Below are 22,015 nucleotides of genomic sequence, written 5' to 3' on the forward strand. Positions count from 1 at the left end.
CGGTGCCAGAGCCGGTGGTTGGGAGGCAGGGCTGGTGGTTGGGAGGTGAGGATAGTGCTAGGCAGACTTATACGGTCTGTGCCCTGAAGAGCACAGGTACAAATCAAAGTAGGGTATACACAAAAAGCAGCAAATATGAGTTATCTTGTTGGGCAGACTGGATGGACCATGCAGGTCTTTTTCTGCCGTCATCTACTATGTTACTATGTAAAGTGCCCATTTAAACAGAGACTAAATACCGCACCTCCTCCCCAAAGGAAATCTTCACACGCTGCACTTTTTTTGCGGAAGAAAACTTCTTGGGGCTTTGCCATAGCCCTGCACTACAGGAATGATAGCTCCAGTCTCCTAACAGGGCTGGTGGGAGCCATTTGGGCAGGCTACAGAGGGGAAATGCTTGGGAACAGCTGCTGCTCCTGCAGTAAAATATTAGTGTAGCTGTGTTTAAGAGCGTTTGGACAAGACCTTAGAGGAAACGCCCATAAACCAATATTAGAGTAGACTTGAAAAAAAAAAAAAAGCCACTCTTTGTCCCAATTCTACTTTCAGATTTTTGCATGCAGTAAGTTAATTGTTTACATAGGAGTCTTCTATAAGCTAAAATTGTTAAGACAAATTAGGAAGTACTTTCTGACAGAGCATCTCAATATATAACTCAAGACACTATATTATCTGTTCTGGATTACTGTAATCTTTTGTATGTAGGATGCACTGAAGCACCCTTAACTTGTTTACAAGTTCTTCAAAATACAGCAGTAAAATTGATTTTTAATGAAAGAGCGACTCCATATTTAATCAAACTTCACTGGCTGCCAATATAGGCACATTGCTTTTTTTAAATATGTACTATGGTATTTAGATCTCTCCATGGATTAGGTCCCAGTTATATGTTTAGACCTCTTTCTCCCTTTCCTCCCTAAAACAAATTCTCATTGGAAGAAAGGTTTATTTTTACATTTTCCAGCAAGAATTGCTGTTCAATATCAAAGATATTATACTGGTTCCTTTTCATTTCAAGCAGAGAAGCATTGGAATTTGTTATCTCTTTATATTTGGGCACACTTCTACGGTCTGTGCCCTGACCGTGACTGAATAGATATGGATGGGCTTGAGTGTAAATTTTAAGGGGACTCGACATTAGCTTCAGAACTTTTAGTACAAGAAGAGTGCTAGGCAGACTTCTATGGTCTGTGCCCTGAGAATGGCAAGGACAAATCAAACTTGGGTATATATATATATATATAAAGTATCGCATATCAGGTAAAATGAGTTTATCTTGTTGGGCAGACGATGGGCCATACAGATCTTTATCTGTCGTCATTTACTATGTATATGTTACTATTCATTGACTCATACCAGTGCAAAAGTTTTAGAGCTTTTAACATAACTTCCATTTGGTGTCTAAATTCAGATAATCTACATTTGCATACATGTATACACAGCTTACATTTTTTAACAAAACATATATAGAGAGAAATTTCATGTATATATGTGGGTACAATATCTTATTTTATATTCTTATTTAAATAAGCACATAAATTGACCATATTACATTTCATTTTATGTATTTTCTTACAAATGTTTATATATGGCTTATGTGTTTGGGTTCATTAATGTATGTATACAAATTCAAATACCTGTTCGTCTAATATTGATGTGTACATAAGTTTTGTAATTATATTTCTTGTTCTAATTGTAAAAAATTTTCAATATGACTGTTCTAGACTCCTGATGCAGGCCTGTGGCCGAAACACAGTACTGTGTCGAGTCTACAATAAAGTTGATTCATTTTAAACCACCATAACTACAGCTTCCTGGAGTCACTGGCCCACTTCCCACTCTTTTACCTGCACTTCTGACTTTGTGGGATTTTGTGTTTCCCTACTCCCCCCCCCTGCCTGACAATCACCTGCCAGTGCGCCGATGAAAACAAAATGGTGCCGAAAACGAGCATACACACGCCACAAAACCGCTTCGGGGGGCAGGCAGGCAGCCAGAGAGACGTCGGAGGGTGCGACGGAGGAACTTACACTCATGCCGTCCTGCCAACACCTTAAAGACAACGTGGATGCAGCACCTCACAGGTTTGCTTTCTTTTGAGTTTATGGCGATGACGGCTGCACGGGGCGGGGGAAACAGAAATTAACCAAATTGCCTTCCTTGCTTACACTGCACTACATAGCCTTATCTCCACTCCTATCTACAAACAGAGGGGAGGGAGGACCACATGCAACTCGGAGGGGACACAGGGAGAGACCGGGGAAGGGGGGGAACCTTGCTAGCGCCAGTTTCATTTCATACAGAAACGGGCCTTTTTTTTTACTAGTGTTTTTATAAAAAAAAAAAAGTTATCCTGGTTTGTTCTTTCATAGGAGTTAATTTTATTAATATACTAGTAAAAAAGGCCCGTTTTGCTATGAAATGAAACGGGCGCTAGCAAAGTTATCCCTCTCTCTCTCCCTCTGTCCCCTCCAAGTTCCACGGCCCCCTTTCTTCCCTTCTGATTTCCAGACCCTCTCTCTCCCTCCCTCTCTCTCCTTCCCTCTGTCCCTCCCCCGAGTTCCAGTCTCACAGACACGTCCTTGCGATGCCTCCACCCGCGGCCCTCTCCTCTCTGACATTGGCCCCGCCCATCCCCCTACGTGCACATCGGCCCCCCCCCCTGCTACCCTCCCCTCCCCCCCTCTTACCGGGGTCCCAGCGGCAGCAGTGAAGAGCCTCGCGAGTCTGCTTCCTTCCCTTCTCTTCGCTCTCAGCTCTGACTCTGATCCCGCCCTCATTTCCTGTTTCCGCAAGGATGAGACCAGAGCCAGAGCTGAGAGCTAAGAGAAGGGAAGGCAGCAGAATCGCAAGGCTCTTCACTGCTGCCGCCGGGACCCCGGTAAGAGGGGGGGAGGGAAGGATAGCAGAGGGGTGTTGGCGATTTTGGAAGGGGGGGGCGACGTGCACGTAGGGATGTCTCTGCCTGCTCCCGCTGTTCTTCAACGCGCGTCTCTCACTGGGATCTTAACCCCCTGCTGACGTCAGGCAAGCAGGGTTCTACTGCTGGCCAGTGACGTCAGCAGGTGGTTACAATCCCAGGTAGACACTTTAGAACGTTCACATAGCAAATTATTATATTAGAAAATCCATGGAATTAGCAATATCTCCCTGACTCTATTCTTTTGTAATCCACACTTGGGGCCCTGTTTACTAAGGCGCGTTAGCATCTTTAAAGCGCATTAACCATGTACATGCCTACAATATCCCTACAGGCGCCTACATGGATAGTGCGTGTGCTAATTGTAGGCGTGTTAAAAATGCTAACGCGCCTTAGTAAACAGGGCCCTAAACCTGTTGGAAATATAGGGGACTAGAAGTTCAGTATATTGTATTGTTATTTTTGCAATCAACAGTTGAAATTCAAGAAAAACAGTCTTCTATGTGGATGCTGGGTTGCTGGCTGTCTAGTAATGCATGTAAACATATTATGAGGACCGAAGATATTTCCATACTAGGTATTTAAAATGGCAGATAATGCACACTAACCATGTGGTGTGCTGTTCTGTAGCTAGTGTTAACAGCTTGTGTACCCCAAAAATCCGCATTAAACACCTAATGTAGTTTAGTAAATAGGCCGCAGTGTGAAACTATTTTTCCCCATATTTTGTTCCTATTGGGGGGGGGGGGGGGAGACCTTCAATTGGTTTTAAACTACAGAAGCCCCTCACCTATTTTTTTTTCCAAGCTGTGACTGATTATAGAGAAAGAGCAGGGATGCTCTACGCCCTGCTGAATTCTGGCAGCAGCTACCTACAGGGCTTGTGAAAAGGTAGGACATGAAAAGTTCTGCTTCAGGGGAAGCAGTCCCAAATTAAAGTGTTTCAAATAAAGAGTTAGCTTTGTTGATAGCACAACATTTCAGGTATATATCCTCACATTTCAACTGGATCAGAGCTGAATAGGTTGATGTCATATCCCCCAGTTTCCCAAGATTACACAGCTGCAGAAAGGGCACAATCACTATGGTACTGGGTAGGCAGATGCACAGAGGACTCTCTTTCTTGGTTCTCTGGCAGCCATGATGTCCCTCTGCCGAACTATCTGCTGATCACTGTCTTTCACTGCTGGCCAGCAAATGGAGACCAGTGCTTTATGCTACATCTACCTTCTCCTGCCAAGAGGGTCAGGCTTGTGGTTTCACTGTGGAGAGCCCATAGATAGATGATATGGGACTTGTCCGCCTTTAGGATGCTAAAGTCTGTGGGCCCGAGTCTCTGACTTCTGTAAGAAAATGCATTTCTTCTAAGAAAATGTCTATCATGCATACACAGTACTGGTTGTTAATGTTTTACATCCTCAAGTGACAGCTGACAGTTCTTGAATCCAAGAATAAAAAGCTATTATACAGTGCAGCTGAGAATCACAAATTGGTAGACTTTTTTTTTCTCTCAAATGGATGATGCCTTGCACCGAGCTGCACCACCTGTTCTTCCCTCTAATTACAAATGTTAAAAAGAACATAAAGGGATTTTGCTTGTTCCTTCTTCCATGAAACCTGCAGCTATTATACACTTTGTCGTTTCAGAAGAGTTAAGGAAACCGGTCTCTTGATTTTAGAAATACAAAATTACACTTCTTCTAATGCTCTTTATTCATCACAGTGGGGTGAATGTTTAAAGTACTTTAGGGCAGCCTTTAGGAGGGATCCCAGAAAAGAAGAAACAGATGGTAATCGTAACACAAAGGAAATAATATATAAAAAAAAAACATTATTACTGCTATATATCCATTAGCCTAGAATCTCAGGACCTTGCTATGTTCTTACTAGAGATCTTATTAAGAAAAACTGTTAAAAGTTTTGGTTCAACAAAGCTATATCATTCATTTGCAAGTTTAAATAGACATTTAGAAGGAAATAGGAGAAAAGATTTCCCAAGGAAAGTGGTTAGATGTAAACTGACCATGGAAAATGGAGATGTTTCTACAGGTACCGAGGCTCTCATCATACTCTTTTTAAGGGGAATTAAAAAAAAAAAAAAACTACTCAGGGGCTGGGGGGGAGAGGAGGGGGTAACATCAACGTATTTTGAGAGATTCAGTCCAAAATTATTTGAACAGTTATTTGGGGCCCAATACGGAGTATTTGAGAAAGCTAAGGACTCCCAAAGTAACATGTCTAATTCTGTTCTCCAATGCCTCCAACTTCCAATGGAGTAAAAAAAATACTGCCTTGCATTAAAGCAGTCCTAGAGGTCGCCAATGATGTACGCTGAGTTTCCAAAGACTGCAGCTCACCAGTAAGCTCGACCAGAGTCCTTTGCAAATTAGTCCCTTGATCTGCCAGTTCCCAATGAAAAATGCATGTCACTCATTTGGGTATTAATTTTCTTTTTCTAGATGCACAATGGCCTGTCAAAGAATTTCCAAAGAAAGAGACAGAGGATGGAATTCTGACACTGGGCTGGTGTTCCAGTCCCTTTTCTAGGCCAGCCCTTCCCATTCTGATCTCTTGATTAGTGCTTTCTAGTGCTGCTACAGCCCCTGCACCATTGAAATCTTGCAGCTTCTTGGTCAAACTTGCCAAATCCTCTCAGGGCAACACTACCCACTGCACTGCCTGACTTTACTGTGGAGCTTCCAGTTCAGGGGGGCCCTAGGTACCCCATCCAGTGCCACACCAACCGGCATCTTTACACCTGAAGCAAGAGGAGAGGAACATTGTTCTCACAATTGAAGAATACCTTAAGCTGGGATAGTGTCATCCTTCTCCTGTTCCTGAGATGCATGCTTCACTTCCCAGCCCAGCGAACTACTTGGATAAGAGGTAAGGGTTCCTAGGGAAACTCCTTAGACTTTCCCTTCCTATTGATCATAATTTCTACAATAAATTAATCAAAGCATAAAAAAAAAGAATAAAACTGTAGTACGTAGGGCAAAGGTGTAGCATCTCAGCTCTCCTGTCCTGCCTGTAGCTAATTTTTGACACTCCATGGATTATGAAGTTCAGTTTCTAAAGTAACATAGAGGGGCATAATCGAACGAAAACGTCTATCTCCATGGGCGTTAATCTCCGAGAACGGGTCCGTGAAGGGGCGGACCGAACCGTATTTTCGAAAACAATAGACGTCCATGTTTTATTCGACAATTTGTGAGCTGGGCGTTTTTGTTTTTCAGCGATAATGGGAAATGAAAGCGCCCAGCTCAAAAACGAATAAATCCAAGGCATTTGTTCGTGGGAGGGGCCAGGATTCATAGTGCACTGGTCCCCCTCACATGCCAGGACACCAACCGGGCACCCTAGGGGGCACTTTTACAAAAACAAAAAAAAAGGTAAAAGAGCTCCCAGGTGCATAGCACCCTTCCCTTGTGTGTTGAGCCCCCCCAAATCCCCCTCAAAACCCACTGCCCACAAGTCTACACCATTACTATAGCCCTAAGGGGTGAAGGGGGGCACCTACATGTGGGTACAGTGGGTTTGGGGGGGTTGGACGACTAAGCATTAAGCAGCACAATTGTAACAGGTAGGGGGGGGATGGGCCTGGGTCCACCTGCCTGAAGTCCACTGCACCCCCTAACAACTGCTCCAGGGACCTGCATACTGCTGCCAGGGAGGTGGGTATGACATTTGAGGGTGAAAATAAAAAGTTGTGAAACATCATGTTTTGTGGTGGGAGGGGGTTAGTGACCACTGGGGGACTCAGGGGAGGTCATCCCCGATTCCCTCGGGTGGTAATCTGGTCATTTAGGGCACTTTTGGGGGCCTTATTCGTGAAAAAACAGGGTCCACGAAAAGTGCCCTAAATTCTAGCTACAAACGCATACTTTTTTTCCATTATCGGCGAAAGGCGCCCATCTCTCCTCGGCCGATAACCACGCCCCAGTTCCACCTTCGCCACGCCTCCGACACGCCCCCGTCAACTTTGTACGCTTCCGCGATGGAGTGCAGTTAAAAACGTCCAAAATCGCCTTTCCATTATACCGATTTATTCGTTTTTGTGAGATAAACGTCTATCTACCGATTTAGGTCGTAATATAGGCGTTTTTGTCTTTCGATTATAAGCAGGATAGTAACATAGTAGATGACAGCAGAAAAAGACCTGCAAGGTCCATCTAGTCTGCCCAACAAGATAAACTCATATGTGCTACTTCTTGTGTATACATTACCTTGATTTGTATCTGCCATTTTCAGGACACAGACCGTAGAAGTCTGCCCAGCACTAGCCCCACCACCCAAACACCAGCCCCGCCTCCCAATCTCGGCTAAGCTTCTCAGGATCCATTCCTTCTGCACAGGATTCCTTTATGTTTATCCCACGCATGCTTGAATTCCGTTACCGTTTTCATCTCCACCACCTCCCGTGGGAGGGCATTCCAAGTATCTACCACTCTCTCCATGAAAAAGTACTTCCTGACAGTTTCTAAAGTGTGTCATACAAGAGTTATAGGTGAGTCAGGTTCTCCCATGCACAGGGATGAAATACAAAAGTGGAAGCTTACACGGCTTAAAAAAAATTGCAGGTGAGACAATTATTTAGAGGTATTTAGCTAGGTAACAGACTGAACAAAACTGCCCTGGAAGTACAGAAGGGTTCAGGCATACATACTTTTAGCCCCATTAAAAGGGAGGTGCTTCTGTGAACGATAGCATGTGGATGAAAGATTTCCAGAAGTATTGGACGCACGTAAAATGCGCAATTTTCACCTATTCACTTTCCCTGTGAGAAATTCTGCAGAATGCATGGGCTAAACCTAAGGGCAGTAGTTTTATGACAGGTTCCCTATGGGAAAAGTAAAAAGAGGAAAGGTGCCTATTTTATAAGGGCAACTTAAGCATTTATTTGCCTTTCTAAAACAGGCTGCCAGAACTACCCCCAGGACTACAAATATCCTCAAGAACAAAATTTACAGCTGATCTGAAGGAGTCAAAAAATATGTGCATGTACCTTTGTATTTTATAAAAAGCAACTTTTACTTCACATAAACCACACCCCTGTGAATGACTAAGTGCACTCTGCGTAAGCATATGTGTTATCTTTTACATGTGCATCCCACCATGCAATTTTAGAAAAGCCTTTTCTGCACACAGAGAAAGCTTTGTAAAATTAACCTCCAGACTACATGCTCTGAATGGATCGGTGTAAAGAAACTGAGAAGCTATGCATCAGCACAGTGAACTTTAACATCTTTATTTCTGACAGCCCTGGATTAACCATTAAGCAAAATAATCACATGCTTAAGGCACCACAGAGTTTTTTTCTCCCCAGCTATCATGCCCTTAACTCTTTCACTGCTGTCTGCCACACCCATTATCCAACACTAATTACAGTGTTTTTCTAATCATTATAAATATGTGATGTTTTGTACAATAATGATATTTGTCAGCACTCACCGAGTCTTAGTGTCTGAGGGGCACCATTGTAGGGCTGTGCTTAGGGGATTAGTTGGCCTTAATCCAGCCTGGATTCCTGACTCAAAACTGTCTCCAGTTAATGCAATAAACATATAATTAACATATGATACGGCAGTAACTCTACTGCATTCTTATATGGACTTAACCATGAACTTATGAATTCACCAAATTGCAAAAATCTTACCCTTTCAATAGCAAGAATCAGAATCAAAAGCCTGTTAGAACGTGATAGAAAGCTGTCCTATCCTGCATGTTCACTGAGCTACTTCTGCTTTTCAGGCATACAGGCAACAGGAAGCACGTTTTATTCAAGATATATGCAACAGCCCTTTCCTTTTTCCAGAGCACTTACCACGTCACTGTACGTGGTGAAGACATTATCCGAGAGGCTCTCCAGTGCCAACCACTTCACTGGCAGCTTGGAGGCGCAGCCCTGCCGGTAATAATCTCCGCTGTAGATCTTCTTGGAGAGCCCAAAGTCTGCCACACAGACGCTCATGTTCTCATTCAACCTATGGAAAGGAAGGTGTAAAATCACCAGTTTAGAAATGTTCCTTTCAGGTCTTTTTTTGTCCTCCCAGACTTGCCCAGCTCCAGACAGCAGATGGCAGTATAGTACACATTTCTGAGAACTTGTTCTATGCCAGCAGCTCAAGTGCAAGAACAATGTATGGTGTAGGGTGCCTCCTCCTTCTCCATCTGCTTTATTGGCTCGGCTGTTCTGCAGCTTAGGAGCTGGGAACTCAGCTCTGCTTTGGGATCTTACTCAAAGCTGATGTAAGAGCACAGTGCTCAGAACTAGAAAAATACATGCACTTCTCTACCTCCATGCTCCCCCACAACTTCCACAGCAGATAAGGTGTAGTCCTATTCTAGAATATTCTTTCATGTAACATACATATATACACATAAACAGTGTATCTGAAAGTAATTTTTCTGACTCAAGTCAGTCACAGTATATGCTTCCTGCTCTTGCTGCTGAGAGAATGGCCCCAGTTTGCCCAGTTCTGGTAGAGAAAAAGCAGGTTGTCAGACTAGGCTTCTGTGCTCATAAAGCCTAATTTTGCACAGGGATATCCAAGTCTGGATGTCCACAATTTACAGAGTGGAAGAGCAGAAAGCTGAGAAACAAGGAAGCTAGGGTTCAAATTTCACTGATATCCTTGTGATCCTGGACAAGTCAATTAGACCTCCAAGGACAGGAAAATACCTAATGCACCTGAATGTAACTCACCTTGAACTAGTACTGAAAGATGCTAGCAAAATTATTGATAAAAAATTTATATTCCACACTATTGCCAAAGTTCTAGGCAGATTATAAAATTACATGCACAATAATACAGTTTATACACATTTTACAACATTACTAACAGACTCAAAACAAACATAATTCACTCTTAAATACACATTATTCTCAATGCTCCAGTACCAAAATATACCAACGTGTTGTGCTTCTAATACTGAACAAGTTAGGGTCCATCACAGGCCTCAATGAATAGTAGAGTTTAATTTATTTCTTAAATTCAGTCAAAGTCTGAAGCTCTCTCAACCGTTCTGGGATTATACTCCAAAACACTGGACCAACTATAAAGAAGAGCTTATTTCTATATTCCTCCAAAGGCTCGCTGAATGTGGAGCCTTTTGTAAAAATACTCCTAAGGCTGTGGGGAACCCCCCCCCCCAAATGCACCTCATAAAACAGACAACTAGATGTACTGTAAGAGACGTGGAAAAACAGTGGCATCACGCAGGGGTTTTGAACATGTAAGCATTGGTACTTATATGTAAATGGCGATTTTATAACCAATGCATTTAAGTGCTGCCACTTATATAAGTAAATGCTGGATCTAACAAAACTGAATGCCCAAAAGGAGTTAAATTAAGAAGCAAAGCTACAAAACACTGTTTTGCATTTCTGAGGTGTTTTTTTTAAATGCTAGACAGCTTGATACAATTACCTCCCCTCTCACCCACATCATACCTTCTAACTCCAGGTACATGTGAGCATAGAGCTGACACACTTACACATACCTTGGAGCAGGAGTAAATTCAGATGTCTAGATTTTATGAGGTAATCATACATTTTATTTGCAAAAGAGGAAATACACACTTCTCGGCAGTGACCGAGCCACAACTGAATTTTTGGTGGAGCTCGAGGTTAACATGGGCGAGGACTAGGTAGTGCCGATGGTGTCACTGCCTCCATTCCCTCCTTGTTAGCCTGTGCTGTTCTGGCTGACTGGGTAGGCCTGAGTCCAAAGTGGAGGGGATGTAGCCCACACTAGCCCAGCTATGGCTATGCCTCTGCTTCTCAGACCTACCCAAAGCATGCCTAGCACATGCCCCTTTGAAAACCAGGTGCACTGAGGACATACATGTGTAAAGAATAGCTTTTCTAAAATCAATACTTTGTCTTGTTATCCTGTATGTGTAAACCAGCTATTTACTCATGCAAATGCTGTACAAACCTTCTAAAATAACTTCTATATTTAGTTTAATTAATATTGTCTGTGTAACAAATGATTTCAGGTTTAATTAAAACCTGATATACCATCACAAAGAAAACAATTCTTTCAGAGCAGTTTACATAATATAAAAGCATATAGAGAAAATGCTTTAAGCTCTGACAGAAGCTAAAATTTCAGAGCAATTAACAAGTTCCCCATAGCTCTATTTACTCCCAAGGATGTCCATTTTAAGTCTGAGCAATGTAAACAGGTGCTTTCCAATTCTTCATCCATAATACTGTGATATCCCAGGCCCGATGGAGTAGGGACCCCAAGCATGCAGAAGCAACCTATTAATATAGAACAGTCAGTCTATCACAGAGCCAGGGAACAGAGGAAAAAGTAATACCACAAGGAAAGAGCTACTGGGTAATGTAGTTCTAGAGAAGCAAAAAGCAGTGGGCCCACTATAGCAGCAAAGGAGAAAACGGGCTCTAGAAAAAGAGAGAAGGCAATGTTTTAAGGAAAAGTCTACTGGGTAATGTAGTTGACCTGGAAAGCCAGGTGATATTAATTAAGGTGCTACTTAGAGAAAACAGGATCTTTCTTAAGGTGAAACCGTCAGGGGTGCACAGTGCAGCGCCCATGAAGGACAGAGAGCTTGCATTATGCAGACTAGCAGAGAGCCACAGAGCAGAGAGAGAGAGTTGGTCAGAGTGGGATTGTATAAGTAGAAAGCTGCCACTCCAAGTCAGAACAGTTCTGCAAGGAGTCTTGGGAGCCTCTGACTTGGGGCTAACTTACAGAATCAGAAGATACAGCTGTGGGTTACAGAATCAGAAGATACAGCTGTGGGGAGGGAGTAAGTCCTGAGTTGTTGCATGAAAGTTTATAAATACCTGATGTACATATATGGAATGCCCCTATCTCAAGGGAGGAAGAGAAAAAAATCATGACTATTTCTGTGGATTTTCCTGATTGCTTGGTTATTTTTGGATGATGTGCCAGCAGTTCAGAACAGGTCATAAGCTGTGCCCAGTTATACGAGGGCTCCTGCATTTATTCTCTCTGGAGGAATGAGGCTGACTTACATGCAATTGCGACTGGCGAGATCTCTGTGAATGAAGTTTTTCGCACTGAGGTACTCCATTCCACTGCAGATATCAATCATGAATCTTATTAACGTCTGGATAGGTATATTCTATGAGAGAGCAAATATCATGGAAGGTCAGAGGTAAACACATATGGGAGATGCAAGACTTTAAAAGAATTCAGCATGGCTGAGAGATGCAGAATTTTCTGTTAGAGAAATAGAACTAAAGACTGTCTTAAAACCTCACAAAAAAATATATATATATACAAAAAGGGCAACAGTAAGGCTGGTACATCACTATTATCCTTCTACTTCATTACCTGCTTGAAATCACATCCAATACATACATTCTTGTTAGATTTTTAAAACGTATATACAATAGTGCAATTAGGCCAGTCCATTCTTCTTTCACCAGCAGGTCTACTCTTGGATAAATATAAGGCCTTTAGAATACAGAATTGAGGCCACTGTCTTTTACTTTGGAAAGCTGGGGCACTTGGTAAAAGATTATTCTTAGTGTATGGATAAGCGGGTAAGCACCTTCCTTTTGGGCTTGGCAAAACCGACTGCATGCACTGATGTTGTTGGAGCAAAGGCAAGCCAAGTTTACTGTTAATCGGAAAAAGTTGTTTATGGCTGTTGGGGGAGGGGGTAATATATTCAATCTCTAAAGTATAAGGCATATAGTTTAATCCTTTTTTTTCCTTCAATAGCTCATGGATTTGGGGGTGAGAACCCTGCTCTATCCTACTGGGAATATAAGGTTTGTTTTTTTGTTTTTTTTTTGGGGGGGGAGGGGTTAATTTATGGTGTTTGTAGGGAGTAAGAGTAGTTTATATTCAGTTTTTCGAAGAGGGGGTTTAGATGACCAGGGGTATAACAGTCCAACTCCCCAAGTCATACTTAAGCATATGGTATTATTATTATCATTGGTTATCCTCTGTTTGATTGTTATTGTATCGTGGAAGGGTGTCAACAGCACATAAATAACGGTTTGAGTATCCGTGATATTTGAAAAGGGGTGTAACTTTAAAGGAAGGGCTTTGTTCTTTTTGCATACAAATATACTTAACTATGTTATTTATTTTTACAGACGGTTCGTTTGTTTTATACTGGTTTGAATTCCAAGTTAATAAACAGATTTAAACATATATAACAGTGCAACAGTGAAAACATGTGAAAGTGCAAAAGAAAAGTCTGGAAAAAACCCTGATTCTAAAAATATCTTGGTAAATATTGATCTTTAAGTGTATGACCCAGGGCTGACTCAAGGGTATCAGACACCCTAAGCAAACTTTCCAGAGGCAGCTCAAACCCCTCCCCCCCAGTAGTTCAGTATCACCTCTTCTACTCTCTATGTCCCTCAGGTGGCTAGCTATTTCCCTTTCTCCTCTCTGCCCCCTTCCCCAAGTTGCCAGCATCACCCCTTCAGTTCTAAACGCCCCCCCCCCCCTTCCTTCCGGGCTGCTGCTGCTCCTCCTTCCACACTGGCACAAAGTTGAAAAGGACTGAGAACTGTGCAGGCCCTCCAAGTATAAGCCCACACTGAAGCACTGCTGTGTACCGCCCTCCTCTGATAGGAAGTCAGTCTCAGAAGGGGCAAGGACAAGACAGCCCTTCAATGTGAGGCTGTACAGAGCTCAGTTCTTTTTAAGTGGGGCCTGGCGTGGGAGGAAGGGGGAAGAAGCCCCTGGTTCTCACTGTCACCTCAACTCTGCCACCCTAGGTGGATGCCTAGTATGCCTAGGGGCAGGGCCACCCTGGTTTGCCCTTTAACCGAAATTAGCCTGTGCTCTTTCCTCTGATTTTCCAGATAATATTCTGTATATCTGTTTGTTCAAAAACAACTTTACTCATACATATCTAGTCAAAAGGGTTATCTAGACTAGAAAGCAAATATTTCTTTTTAGTCACTTATTCCTACACAATAATTTTACACTTCCCCCGGGACACAATGAGCTGAAATTGCACCCTGGTGCCCTCACCCCACCAACTGTGCCATGGCCAAAAGGAGGAGACAAAGGACAGGGAACAATCTTGGCTTCCCCACCTCACTTTTGCCCTGCTTGCACATCCCAGATTTCCCCTACTAAAGATCTTCTTCATGAGTCCATATTCTCTATTTTCTCCACAAAAAACCTTTTTATTTCTCTCCGGTGGCATGTCTAGCTTGGTTGCCACCCCTCCAAACAGTAAGGGAGATACATCAAGCAGTTGTACAGCCACAGCAGTCTATATGCACACAGCTGTTGGCTCTGCTGGTCCTCTGCCCCGAAACACTGGCAGAGTCGACGTTTTTTTGACTGCTCGATGAATCCCTTCCTCCCCTACAGGCTGCATTTACTGCCCCACTCTTGGTATACCACTGCTTCCTTCTTAGGTCTTAAATAGGGGGTGGAAGAGTCCGATGCAGCCCATGTTTTGCATTTTGCATCAGAGAATCAGCCTCTTTAGACATGGAAAAAATGTTTTTATTTGGAACACCACTTTTCCTCAGAAGTCATCAAAGGAGGGATCATATATCACCAGAACACACACTAATCATTATTCAGATGAAGACCATTAGGTTTAAAGAAACACAATTTAAAAATCTACCACTGTTTCGTGTCCATTTCCACTTCACAAATTGACAGAAATGTGTTCAAAACACAAACATCTTAATTCAGTGAAATTCAGCGACTTTTACATACAGTTTTCTACAAGCAACTTCAAGTCACTTCATCTTAAGAGAGCACAGATGTTCTCCTAATCTGACAAGCAGTTTACGTTTTCTCCCCCTATGTAAAAAAGCTGACAAAAGGCAAAAAACAGATGCCACATGTTTACAACAGGTCAGATGGAGATTATAAAAAGGATGAAGCACCAGTTTGGCAAAAAATAATTTTACTGTTAGGGCATCTCATATGCAAGAACCTGATGTGGCCATGTTTTGGAAACCGCCTGCAATAGAAGATTAGCAACATTCCAAAAAGTTGAAAAATGACAATGCAAGCTGTCTTGGGCTGTCAAAGCATTCACGCCGATAGCAGCCAGATAATCTTGTAAATGAAACACAGAGCAGTGTATCAGCAATGTGAAAAATTTTTCGTGATTCCTCGATATCTTTTACATACATAAGTTAATTTACTGCTGAAACACATCATTTTTTAAAATATGAAAATGGACAAAAATCTCCATTTTATCGTAATACACATACTAAATGTTTACATTTATAATGCCCTGTAACAGAGCTGATGTTTGATTAGTTCTGAACAGTGGCAACAATGAACGGACAAGTCTTATCTCAAATATTCTTCCACATCATAAAGCAGATCTTAACATTCCTGAAGAGAAAAGAAATATCAAAGTTTCCAGTAACCCGCCTGATCCTATATGACGTGTGAGAACTTTAAAACACAAGTGAATTTATTTAAAAGTGGTGATTTTCCTTCCGCAAGACATACTCTCACTTGGCAAATAAAGCCCTCATGAAGCTTTCCACATAAACAGTTCTTCAGAACTGCAGCCTAAATCACATAAAGTGCCTCATTATATTTTACAGATGGCAACTTTGGCACTCAAGAGACTTTACTTACGTTTCACAGTATAGTAACGGGAGTGACGATGGCCCCTCATATAGCAAATTTATAGCCAATTTTTTTTTTATTTGCAATTATTCATCATTTGTACAAAGTACAGATATAAGAAAACAGTATAGCCCACATCACAGGAATGAAGGAGAAAAAGAATTAAACTAGAACAACAAAGGAAATCAAGTTTAAACCACAAAAATTTTAAACTATAAATCCTGGCTAAACTATACTAATTCCTATAGATCTTAACAAAACCACCCAGAATCATCTAACTGTTCTGGCTCAAAAAAAGTATAAGAAATATCAGGAAAAGTAATTATACATTTTACAGGAAATTTCAAAAAGAAACCTGCACTGAGTGCTTGCACTCTCAATTTAAACTGAAAAAATTGTTTACATGTACGTTATGTTGCTCTGGAAACATCAGGAAAAAGCTGAAGTTTCTTTCCGCAAAACAGAAATTCCTTTTCTACTACAAACTGGGAAGGCAGCAACTAGTGCTCTCCTATCATACCCAAACCATACACGACATATATCAACAATGACAAGGTATCCAGGAAAGAGTGGAATTTATTATGGCTGCAGCATTCTACAACTTATATATGCAAATACATTTATAGTATCTAACAATTTCATTCCTGTATACATCTTACAGTACTAAGCAATCAGATATAAAATCCTATTATCTATCTACAGCATTTTGGGGCAAAGTGGCCTAACTTTTTGAGTCACACAGCTCCCTCTATTTTTGCCTTAATCGCGATGTATATTGTATGCTCTGCCTGGGGCATGTACTGCTGACATGCCTAGGCACTAACATCCCAGCTTTGCTCAGCAGACTGCCGTAAATGCATCTTCCCCTTTGCAACCGTTGACTCCCTTTCTTGAAGCCTTCAGGCTCCCCATTCCATCCAAGTCTGAGGTAGGCCCTGCTGATCATTTGTTACTCTGGCACTGCCCCCCCCCCCCCGTACAAGCGGGGGAACTGCCCTTAACCTTAGACATCATCCATGCCACTGCTAGCATGGGACAAGAACCACTTGACATTTGACCTTGCTTTGGTCTGAGACATACTGCTGTGTACTCTACCAGGCTAGGATCACCACCAGAGACCAAGTCAGCAACACCACACTTGTCTCAGTCTCCCCACCAAACTTACGCCAAGCTGCGGTCACTTCTGACTGACACACAAAACCTCCCAGGTCTTCATAACCTGTGATAGGTGGCTCTCCTATGTATCCAAGTACATAAGAGGACTTGGCCTCCAATGGGTGGATTAAGCATGTGCAACTACTCACAGCTCCCATCTCTGCGGACATCCTTGTGTGGTAGGAAGTAGCCTGGCCCTTTGTGTACCAGCCTCACAGTTTTCATTTAATTTCCTATCCTCCTCCTAGAACAATCTGCAGAATGGCTGGTAGAGCACTGCCTTATTCTATGTGAATCCATAGTAACATAGTAAATGACAACAGATAAAGACCTGAATGGTCCATCCAGTCTGCTCAACAAGATAAACTCATTTTACATGGTATGTGATACTTTATATGTAAACCAGAGTTTGATTTGTCCCTGCCTTTCTCAGGGCAAAGACCGTAAATGCTGCCCAGCACTGTTCCTGTACCAAAAGTTTTGAAGCTAACGTCGAAGCCCCTTAAAATTTACACTCCAGCCCATTTATATCTATTCAGCCACGATCAGGGCACAGACCATAGAAGTCCACCCAGCACTGGTTTTACTCTCCAATTACCGGTGTCGCCACCCAATCTCCGCTAAGACTCCATTCCTTCTAAACAGGATTCCTTTGTGTTTATCCCACGCATGTTTGAATTCCATTATCCTTTAAATCTCCACCACCTCCCACGGGAGGGTATTCCACGTATCTACCACCCTTTCCGTGAAAAAATACTTCCTGACATTACTCCTAAGTCTTCCCCCCTTCAACCTCAAGTCATGTCCTCTAGTTCTACCACCTTCCTGTCTCTGGAAAAGGGTCATTTGCAGATTAATACCTTTCAAATATTTGAACGTCTGTATCATGTCACCTGTTTCTCCTTTCCTCCAAGGTATACATGTTCAGGTCGGAAAGTCTCTCCTCGTATGTTTTTTTTTGTAGCTTTTCTTTGCACTGCTTCCAGTCTTTTTACATCTTTAGCCAAATACGGCCTCCAAAACTAAACACAATACTCCAATCCGTCTAATCTATGGGGGATCAGTGCAACAAACTCGTGCGAATCGGTGTGCCAGACTCAAGTGTCGACCACCCGACACTCCGTATGTGGTGTGCATCACCTCAAAATTGATTGGTGGGTAAAGAAGCCTGCCAAGGATGAATGGATGAGAAAGTATGTGCGACTACCCACAGCCCCTGTGTTTGTGGACAGCCTTTTTGTGGACTAGTGCCCAGTTTTTGTTTCCTGTCTTCCTACCTCTACTCAAGCTGCAGAACAGCTGACAGGGCATCAGTAGGTCCTGCGCAAATTCATCTAACATATGAGGATCTGTGCCATCTGTGTCACCTATGCAAATTCGTGTGGGAACACCAGCAACTCAAAACAACCCCCCACCTCGTTCGATGCAATACTCCCCCAATACCATGTGTAACTCTTGAATTATGGAGCTCTAAGTGTAACTCTTGAAGGTACCGAACACTAGTGGTCATGTAGAAAATGGGCTGTTGGCCTAATGGAGAGCTGTTGCTTAAATTGCACTTCTTTCCACTTCAATGCTCTTTCTTGGCTGTTACTACAAAAACATACGAAAATCCCAACCTTGTAATGTGACAGGAAACAGTGTGCATGGGACACATGGAATATTGACCCAGTGATAACAGTGTGCTGTTAAGTGGAATGGGTGACAATAATTTGTAATAGGATGAAGCAGCGAAGGCTACTGAAGCGGTGTACGTACTGGCTCCAAAGGTGTATAAGAACATGAAAGCCGAAGGCTATCGGAGCAGTGAACATAACTCGAAAGCCACTGAAGCCATGTACCTATTGTGTAGAAGCAGTGTGCATTTATGTGTAGGTGGTATATAAGAAAATAGCATGCCAAAGGCTATTGGGTGCAGTTAGTGTATAAGAAAACTGCCAGCCTGATGTCTATTGAAGCAGTGTATGCAGGTGTAGGTGGTATATAAGAAACATGCAAGCTTGAAGGCTATTGAAACAGTGTAAATGCAGGTACAGGTAGTATGTAATAACCTGCAAGCCTGAAGGCCATTGAAGCCGTGTAATATGTAGGTGCAAGTGGTATGTAAGAAACCTGCTAGCTGGAGGCTATTGAAGCAGTGCACATGCAGGTGCAGGTGGTATATAAGAAACCTGCAGGCCGAAATGTATCGAAGGATGTATAAATGGGTGGTATCTAAGAAAAGAACCAGCCAGTCCAAAGGCTATTAACTCAGTGTACATCTACCTGCCGGTGGTACATCAGAAGCCTGGAAGCCTAAAGGCTAAGCAATGCATATTCAACTAGTCGATGCACATTCAAGTGCAGATGGGATATAAGCATAGGCGTAGTTTGACTGTTTCATTTGGGGGGGGCAAAAAATGGGCGGAGCATATTAGCATATCATTTGCATATATACATATGCAAATGAATATGCTAATATGGAGGAAGGAAATGAAATTTACAGGCAAAATATCACAGATGCACATTTCAAAAAGCTGACATTTCAATTAATAAATTATGAATAAAATAAACTATTATTTACCTTTGTTGTCTGATCATGTAGTTTTTCTATTCGCTTTGATCCCAGTGTCTTCTGTTTTATGCAGTGTCTTCTTTCCAGTAGGCTTCCCTCTGCTCCCCACCCTCCCAGTCCCATCCATCTCTTGCTCCTTCCCTCTGCTCCCCACCCTTCCCAGTCCCATCCATCTTCTGTTCCTTCCCTCTGCTCACCATCCCTCCGTCCCATCCATCTCTTGCTCCTTCCCTCTGCTGTGCCTGACCTCTCCAAATCCCATCCATCTCCTGGTCCATCCCTCTGCTCCCCACCCCTCGCAGTCCCATCCATCTCTTGCTCCTTCCCTCTGCTCCCCACCCCTCCCAGTCCCAACCATCTCTTGCTCCTTCCCGCTGCTCCCCACCCCTCTCCTGCTCCTTCCCTCTGCTCACCTCCTTTCCCAGTCCAATCCAATTCCTGGTCCTTCCCTCTGCTCCCCACCCACCCCTCCCAGTCCCATCCATCTCTTGCTCCTTCCCTCTGCTCCCCACCCCTCCCAGTCCCAACCATCTCTTGCTCCTTCCCGCTGCTCCCCACCCCTCCCAGTCCCATCCATCTCCTGCTCCTTCCCTCTGCTCACCTCCTTTCCCAGTCCAATCCAATTCCTGGTCCTTCCCTCTGCTCCCCACCCACCCCTCCCAGTCCCATCCATCTCTTGCTCCTTCCCACTGCTTCCCACCCTCCCAGTCCCATCCATCTCTTGCTCCTTCCCTCTGCTCCCCACCCCTCCCTCCCCCCCCCGCGCGAGGTCCAAGATGGTGACTCCGTTTACCCCCTCTCTTCCTCCCTCCCTCCGGCGCAGGCAGCAGTCTTTTCCAGCGTTCCTGGCAGCTGTAGCGATATACACGCTGCCTTCGGTCTGCCCCGGAAGCCTTCTCTTCAAGTTCCTGTTCCCACCTATGCGGGAACAGGAACTTGAAGAGAAGGCTTCGGGGCAGAGCCAAAGGCAGCGTGTATATCGCTACAGCTGCCAGGAACGCTGGAAAAGACTGCTGCCTGCGCCGGAGGGAGGGAGGAAGAGAGAGGAGTAGACGGAGACGCTCCTCTCCGTCCGATTGGCTTCCCTGCCCTCTCTGTCTGCGTCCCGCCCGAAAGGAAATGACGTCAGAGGAAGGCGGGACGCAGATAGAGAGGGCAGGGAAGCCAATCGGACGGAGAGGAGCGCGTGCCTGCATGTGTTTTTTTTTTTTTTGTTAACTTTTTTTTTTTTTTTAACTAATGGCGCGGCAGCGCCTCGCGTCGTTTGGGGGGGCACTGCCCCCCCTCGCCCCCCCCAGTCTACGCCTATGGATATAAGAAACCTTGGAGACACAACTGGGGCAGTAAGGGTATAATAAAATGGCCAACCAAAGGCTGTTGAAGCTGTGCATATTCAGGTACACTTAGTATATAAGAAACCTGCAAGCTCCAGGTTATTGCAATGATGTACATTCAGGTGAAGTTAGTGTTTCAGAAAACATGCCAGCTTGAAGCTAATCGAAGCAATGAACATTGCAGTGCCATTAATCTATAAGAAACCTGCAACTCCCAGGCTACTGTAGCAGTGTATATTCAGTTGCAGGTGATATATAAGAAACCTGCAGGCCTAAGTGTATCGAAAGGTGTACAGTCAGGAGCAGATGGGTGGTATCTAAGAAAAGAACCAGCCATTCCAAAGGCTATTAACTCTGTGTACATCTAAGCTGCTGTTGGTACATCGGAAACCTGGAAACCTAAAGGCTAAGCAATGCACGTTCAGCTAAATCGATGCTCATTCAAGTGCAGCTGGCATATAAGAAACCTGCAAGACACTACTGGGGCAGTAAGGGTATAATAAAATGCCACTCAAAGGATGTTAAAGCTGTGCACAGTCAGGTGAGGAAGCATGCAAGCTCAAGGTTACTGCAATGATGTTCATTCAGGTGCAGTTAGCATTTCAGAAAACCTGCCAGCCGGAGGCTATCGAAGCAATGAACATTCCAGTGCTGTTAACCTGAAAGGCCGAATAATGTACGATGCTGTATACAGTCAGGTGCAGTTGGAACATGAGAAAAACCTGCAAGCCTGATGGCTATTGAAGTGGTGTACATTCGGGTGCGGTTAGTGCATAAGGAGCCTACCAGCAGGGCCGTGCCAACGCAGTAAGCGTGACAGGGGGGCGCCCCGCCGCGCCATGCTTGCCTCGCCCTCCCACTCCCATGTCCCAACTACCCGCCCTCTTCTCCCCCCAACAAAATCTCTTTTAAATTTACCTCCGTCGGGAGCGCCGCCTCCTTCACTGACGCTGCGCCGTTCGCTGCCCTGCCAGCCGGACGGAGGTAAATTTAAAAGAGATTTTGTTGGGGGGAGAAGAGGGCGGGCAGTTGGGACATGGGAGCGGGAGGGCAGGGAAGAGAGGACAGCGATCATCTACACGGGGGGGGGGGGGGGGGGGGGCGGCGGCGGCACCCAATCCCCGGCGGGGGGGGGGGGGGGGGCGGCACAGACCCTTGGCACAGCCCTGCCTACCAGTCCAAAGGCTACTGAAGAAGTACCTTCACCATTCTGTGTCTGTGCCTGCTATACCCTAGAGTTGGTGCCTGTCCTACTCAGGAAGCTTCATTAACAAGGTAAAGCAAATATGAATGAAAGATTTGAACACGACAGACTGTCGAGCAAAGCTTCCAGTTCCCGGGCGAAGATGGGAGCGCTGAGGTCGCTATCTGAGAACTCATAGCTGGCGCTGTTCTCATTAGCTGGAAGTATGGTTGCAAAACAACACTAAAGAAGAACCACTAACTGACACTATCACACCACGCAAAGCAAAAT

At 43.9% G+C, this 22,015-nt stretch overlaps 1 protein-coding gene across 1 annotated transcript in view; it reads right to left on the reverse strand.

Moving 5' to 3' along the window:
• The window catches only part of TYRO3 (TYRO3 protein tyrosine kinase), a 151,142-nt gene that overhangs the window by 17,979 nt on the left and 111,148 nt on the right, over nucleotides 1-22,015 (reverse strand). The window contains exons 16-17 of the mRNA XM_030213779.1: nucleotides 11,931-12,040; nucleotides 8,745-8,904 (exon numbers count right to left, since the gene is read on the reverse strand). Of these exons, the coding sequence (XP_030069639.1) occupies nucleotides 8,745-8,904; nucleotides 11,931-12,040 (270 nt within the window). The remainder of the gene's footprint in view (nucleotides 1-8,744; nucleotides 8,905-11,930; nucleotides 12,041-22,015) is intronic.

This window comes from Microcaecilia unicolor, chromosome 9, assembly GCF_901765095.1.
Source record: "Microcaecilia unicolor chromosome 9, aMicUni1.1, whole genome shotgun sequence".
In the NCBI taxonomy this organism is placed as follows: domain Eukaryota; kingdom Metazoa; phylum Chordata; class Amphibia; order Gymnophiona; family Siphonopidae; genus Microcaecilia; species Microcaecilia unicolor.